The following is a 6855-nucleotide window of genomic DNA, read 5'->3' as shown; positions in this document are numbered from 1 at the left end:
TATATATATATATATATATAAAGAGAGAGAGAGAGAGGTAGTAGCATGCTGGGTCTCGTAACAGCTAGTTGACTAACAGCAAAAGCAGTAGCCTATGTTGCTATTGTCTGGACCCTACTGTATCAACTATAAAAAAACGCAAAAATTATTTAAAATATACACTAATAACTGTACTAGCTCACTTTTTCGTGTTTGAATACAGAACTGTTATTTTTCGCTACATTTTAATTTCTCACAATTTACCCATGTTAATTATTTAAGAAAGCAGATTATTATTACTTATTAGAGAATTAAGAAGAGTTAAATGAAAGCGGATTTCAAGCTGATATGATAATTTGTTTTAAGGTTATGAGCATTTTTATGCACCTGGTTATGGCTCCCTGCTTGAAAAAGTAGCAAATTTCGCAAACCTTAAACTTTTCAGAAATAGGTCAGTATTGTTTCTTGTGTAATTTTAATGCTGAATCGAATAAAATCATCTGCAAATAAAAGCATTTATTGCTTGAAAGTTATATGAATTTTTTTTTGGAATTTCTCCTAATGAGATACGTTTTTATATTTAAACAAATGATTTGAAATGAGCAACTAATAACTTTTCATTCTGCTCGGCATTATAAGTTACATAGGAAATATTTTACTCAACCTTTTTTAAAAGCATTATTTCAAATCGTTCTCTTTTAAAGTTTCCTCTTAAAGATTGTTCACAATTTTCAAACAAAAGCTTGTGGTTAGTTATATTCGATGGGGTGTAAAAAATGCATAAAAATTGATATCTAACTTTAAAATTTTATGTTATTAAGCGATTGTTGATTCTTGATTGCATTGATTAAAATATTAAAATAACTACTTTTTTCGAAATTCTGATGTGATTGAATTCTCTTTCAGAATCAGCTTCAAAAATTGATTAAAAAAACTAATAATTTTAAGAAATCTATCAAAACGTTTAAAAATATATGCTAATCGTATTGAGTTTACGTAAAGATATGTAAGAAAAAAATGCCATACTACCATTGTGTTATTAGTACATTAATGGTAAATCCAATTATGGGAAAATAAAAAGTGTTAAAATTTCCTAATAAGATTGGAATTATATATTTGAATTTCTCTAAAAAGGTTGTTAGTGGTAGTACTTTCTTCACTGTATTTTATTTTGTGACTGTGGTACCTGTCACACTTTTAGACGTTTTTAGCTATGAAGATTGAAAATATATGACCGAAGGGAAATGACATTTAATTGAAAAAAATTAATTTGCATCCAGTTAATTTAAACCATGAAAAAAAAACAATTTATTTTGTTTAATTAATTCTGTTAAAGATCATATGATTCTAATATTTTTAAAACCTGCCGCTATTATTGTTAATATGACTTTCTTACTAATTCATATTTTATACTTTTGGTTCCAATATTTCCACGTTTCAAGTGGGAGACAGAATCGATATTTGAAATAATTTTTGGTTTGCACAAAAAAAACGAAATTTTTGTTTTAAATATAAATATTTAAAGCGTCAGCTGACCAATTATTTCAATTTGCAGTTTTATATCTTTAACAATTCAATCACCTTAGTTACAAATATGTGAGTTCCCACAAATAATCTTTTTTAACTGTGGAATTTGTGATAAGTGTCATTTCAAGATAATTTAATTGAATTTATTTAAATTACAGAAGAAATATGTATTTAAAACTTTCTTTTATAGCTTAACCAATCAAGAAATTACTGCCGCAGGTGTAATATTAAAAACTTCTGGATGATAAATTAAGATCTCCTAATGACCTAAGGGTGAAATGGAAACCTCTTAAAGTAGTAAAAATCTACCTCCTCACACAAGTTAGATGAAACACCTCAGGTTGATACCTCTGCCAGTATTTTTGAGGTATTCATTAACCTAACAATATATTTAAATAGCAACTTCATTTATACCTTTGAAAAACACCTCATTTACACCTCAAAAATACCTGAATTTTTCCGTAACTGTCTTGTTTATTTATTATCTATAGTTTTTAAAAATTGATTTTTAAAATATTGTTCATATTTATTAATATAGTAATGTGCGTAATTTTTATTCATATGAAATTAAGAATATTCAAAGGACACTATTAAGTAATATACCTATAAAATATTGTCAACCTGAAACTTTTTCATTTATGTATTTTTTGCACACTTGGAATTAAGAATAATCATTTGATAATAATTGCTCTGTAAATTATTGCTTACTTGAAATTTGTCAAATGAATGTTTTCTGACAATTTGAAATCATTCATTTGTTAATAAATGAAACTTGACATTTGTATATTTTGTGCACGTATGGAATATTCAAGTAATAACATTTGGTAATATACCTTCTATTTTCTGTAGATTTGGAAGTAAAAAAATGTCTAATGTTAACCTTTGTTGGTTGTAATCCAATGAAATAGAATGTTTACAAGAATAAAACATCAACAAAGGGAGTTGGCAGGGAACTGCTTGTAAATAGCACTATTTTGATACTCAGCGAGATAAGTGACGATTTCAAACTTTTTTTAGCCAAATACATGAGGTGAAATTTTAAATTGCCTTCTCAATAATTACAAAAGCAGCCCTGTTTGTTTACAATTATAATCATGGTTACAACAATTATAATTATGGTTACAACAATTATAATTATGGTTACAACAATTATAATTATGGTAACAAATTTGTCACGAGAAACCAGATTCACGTAAAATTTTTGTTTGTTTATGTTCTGTTTTGTTTATTTGTTTAAAGTTTCATGGAATACGAAAAAATAAGTTTTTTAATTTCAAGCAATAATATTTTTACAGAATGAACAGTATTTTGAGAATGAAAAATGCTGTACACATTTAAGACATATTACATAGTTAAAACATATTGTACGTAATAAAAACAAAATATTATACATAATCAAATTTTATCTGTTTAACTCATTCTTATATTGGAAAAACGATTTTTCAGTGTCTACGCTGTTTGTAGGCATAGATAAACGTCGAAAATTCGGGATAATCTACCTTGGATTCCCAAAATTGGATTAATTTTTTCGCCAGTGTGATTCCGTTGCTTTGAGAGCATTCAACTTGTTTTTCCTCAAACATCTGGCTACTCTAAAAATGTTATTTTACTATTGATCTATTCTCTTAAATGTTTTCAATTACGAAGCTCTAGGAAAGTAGCTTTAAAATGTAACAGATTAAAAAAAATCAAATTCTAAATCTTTTTAGTAGAGAAAAAAAAACTGCGAATTTTTGTGAAATGATGAAAATTCATGCCGCGACAAATTTGCAACCCTAATTATAAATGTATTAGGACAGCGCTCCTTCAGCTTTTCTGTGTGTACTCTTTTTACTTTCTCAGATTCGACAATGAAAGTAATTTTTAGAACTTGAAATAATGAACGGCTAATATATATATATATATAGTATATTTATTGAATCGCGTTATAAACAACAAAATCTCAAAATCTCAAATAGTAAAAATTGATTAAAAACCTGCATACATTTCAAAGATCAGTAAGATAAAAAATGCAGGAATGGAAAAAATGGAGAAAATTCGATATACCTCATATTAATGTTACCCAGTTGAAGGATCCAGTTTCATTGATCCCAATTTCGTCAAAAGATTTTATATTTAAAGTGGTAAAAATTGCTCACTTTAATATGATCATCTCGGTTTATAATGATTTTGACTGGTACTATGTAATTTAGATGTCATACCAATTTTTTAAGTGTGTTGGTGAAGTTAAAATAAATCCTTCTAGCAACTGCAAATTCAATTTTTACTTTTGTTTCAGTTTTGTTTTGAACCACTTTATAAACAATTTTTCAGAAAGTTGCATGCTATTTGAGATTCGTTTTTCCAGTGACCTAAAACAAACATTATTTTTAAAATAGAATTTTTAAAAAACTGTAAGACTATTAGCTTATCTAACTTTTTTGTTTAAATTCAAATAAACTTTTTTGTTTAGTGATAGACAAAACTCTTTTATTTTTAATTTATAAAAATACTTCAAGGAAATTTTTTTCTGAAACTATGAAATTTCCGTAGTATTATTTGAAAGGGTATAAGAAAATTTATACTTATCGGAGTTTTTTCATATATCCATCACTTTTGGTGGTTCGGCATTAAAGGGTTAAGAATATAATTATTTAAATTAGATGGGTGATTACTTTAGTCTAAGCACACAGGTACTTTTTACATCACTACAATAATAAAAATGTGATTGCAACATTTTTCATATACACTACCGGTCAAAAGTTTGCGAAAATTTTGAAATCTACAAAAAAAAGTTCTAAATTCAAATGTTCATAGAACTGNTATATATATAGTATATTTATTATATCTATATAGTATATTTATCATATATAGTACATATATAGTATATTTATTGAATCGCGTTATAAACAACAAAATCTTAAATAGTAATAATTGATTAAAAACCAGCATGTATTTCAAAGATCAGTAAGATAAAAAATACAGGAAAGGAAAAAATGGGGAAAATTCGATATACCTCTTATTAATGTGAAGGATCCAGTTTCATTGATCTCAATTTTGTTAAAAGATTTTATATTTAAAGTGGTAAAAATTGCTCACTTTAATATGATCATCTCGGTTTATAATGATTTTGACTGGTACTATGTAATATAGATGTCATACCAATTTTTTAAGTGTGTTTGTGAAGTTAAATAAATCCTTCTCGCAACTGCAAATTCAGTTTTTACTTTTGTTTCAGTTCTCTTTTGAACAACTTTATAAACAATTTTTCAGAAAGTTGCATACTATTTGAGGTTCGTTTTTCCAGTGATCTAAAACAAACCTTAGAATTCTTATAAAACTGTAAGACTTTTAGCTTATCTAATTTTTTGTTTTAATTCAAATAAACTTTTTTGCTCGGTGATGTACAAAACTCTTTTATTTTTAATTTATAAAAATGCTTCAATAAAATTTTTTTCTGAAACTATGAAAATTCCGTAGTATTATTTGAAAGTGCTTGGTATAAGAAAATTTATACTTATTGGAGTTTTTTCATATATCCATCACTTTTGGTGATTCGGCATTAAAGGGTTAATAATATAATCATTTAAATTAGATGGGTGATTACTTTAGTCTAAGCATACAGGTACTTTTTACAGCACTACAATAATAAAAATGTGATTGCAACGTTTTTTATGTAATAGATTCACTTTAATGTCATAAGTTCTTGAATTTGTGAAAACTAATATGGTCTAAAACAGTGGTGTGAAAACAATGTTCTGCGAAAATTCTAGGACTTCCTTTCAAGAGTTAGGACTTTTGTATAACTTTATTTTATTAAAACGAATTTCGCAAAATAAGTAGAAAAATTAAAAAACCAGCGATACTTTGACAAAATTATGAGAAATTTATAAAAAGTTATTAATTAAAAAATTTTTCCTTTTTTTTTGCCTCCTTCTTTGTTTAAAGATTTTTTTAAAATTCATTATTGTATTCATATTTCGTACTAGTTTGCGGAAAACGTTTGATATTAAATTATTTGATTTTAAAGTAAAAATGTATTGACGTCATATAAATGTCTTCATATAAATGATTTCTTTCATTTAGGAATGAACCTACAGTTTCCCTTCAATGTTATTGTTTTAAATGATATAGAATAAAAAAACTTTGATTACAAAATCCAAAACTTCAAGTCGATGAAAACTTTTTAGTACAGTTAAAAATTTATTAAAAAAATTAATTGAGTCAAACTAAAAACAGTGTGCTCTCCAGGAATGAGTGTCCTTTTGGGGGGTCAAAAGGGGTCATTTTAAATTTTTTAAAGCATACATATAACAAAATTTTTAATTTTAAAGTTCAAATATGTAGAGTTCAGAATGTCAATAAAAAATGATCTAAGAAATGAAACAATTAGGTTTCCCAGAATTCACGTGAAAATTTTATTCTGATGCGGAATAACCCAAATCCAATAAAATAAATTAAATCTTACCGAAATATTAAGCAGAGCCTTTAGTGGTTCCTCAAATTGTTATAGCGGTACATATATTTTTGTTATAAAAAATGTGAAATTACCCATTAGTGTTCCAAATTTTTTTCAAATCTCGAGAATTCAAGAGGATTCGAAACAGCTTCTGATTATATGACTCAATTAACAGTAATATTTACAATCCGAACAGCTGACACCTTGGATACTAGTAAACATATTTAAGTGAATACATCATTAAGAGTTCGCTTATAAAATAGGTAAAAAAACAAACAAACTTGGAATCATTCCAAATGCAGCCAATTTATCTATCACAAGTGTGACATTTCGCTTATAATACCTCTTATTTAATGACAAAATATTTTTTAATACTTTTTTTTAACACGTAATACATCATAGTAACTGAACAGTATACTTAGAAATCGTATCCTTAGTAACTCTATCTATTTTTAAAAGAACATAAATCAATAAAGTATTTGTAAATAACTTACATATTTCATGACTCTCTAAAACTCAGCACTAAGGAAAATATCATTTGGTCAGTTCGATTCCACTAAAGCTATGTTCTCTAACAGCTGTTCTAATCGACTGCACGACGACGACGGGATGTCGAGAACCTCGTAAAATTGTGACATAATAAAACTTTCTGACTGTTGGCTTGAATACGAAAAAAGCATGAGCGCAGGTGGCGAAAAGATTCACTCTTCGTTTGTTATGGGAAATAAACTTTGAAATCTTAATGAATGACTCCAAAAATAAACTTTTTTTAATTTGATGTCATTAAATACAATTTTTTACACTATTTTGTCTTTTTAGAAAATAATAATTTTGGAAAGAGTCCTAGATCTTTTTTTCTCGTGTTTTAGCTGAAGCAAGAATAAGCTATTCCAATATTTTAATATGTTTTT

At 26.6% G+C, this 6855-nt stretch overlaps 1 protein-coding gene across 4 annotated transcripts in view; it reads right to left on the bottom strand.

Moving 5' to 3' along the window:
- The window catches only part of LOC107443665 (ectonucleoside triphosphate diphosphohydrolase 3), a 104611-nt gene extending 98015 nt beyond the window's left edge, over positions 1-6596 (bottom strand). The window contains exon 1 of one of the 4 annotated variants that reach the window (XM_016057620.3): positions 6439-6596. Coding sequence is in view for 2 of the 4 variants with exons in the window: in XM_071188242.1 (XP_071044343.1) it covers positions 6226-6235 (10 nt within the window). In the remaining 2 variants the exon portion in view is untranslated. Of the gene's footprint in view, positions 1-5953; positions 5974-6036; positions 6160-6225; positions 6251-6438 lie in introns of those variants that run through there. The other 3 variants (XM_071188242.1, XM_016057613.3, XM_071188244.1) reach the window with 3 other exon arrangements.
- Positions 6597-6855: the final 259 nt, after the last annotated feature.

Source organism: Parasteatoda tepidariorum, chromosome X2, assembly GCF_043381705.1.
Source record: "Parasteatoda tepidariorum isolate YZ-2023 chromosome X2, CAS_Ptep_4.0, whole genome shotgun sequence".
Lineage (NCBI taxonomy): Eukaryota > Metazoa > Arthropoda > Arachnida > Araneae > Theridiidae > Parasteatoda > Parasteatoda tepidariorum.
This window is presented reverse-complemented; position numbering and strand designations above follow the sequence as displayed.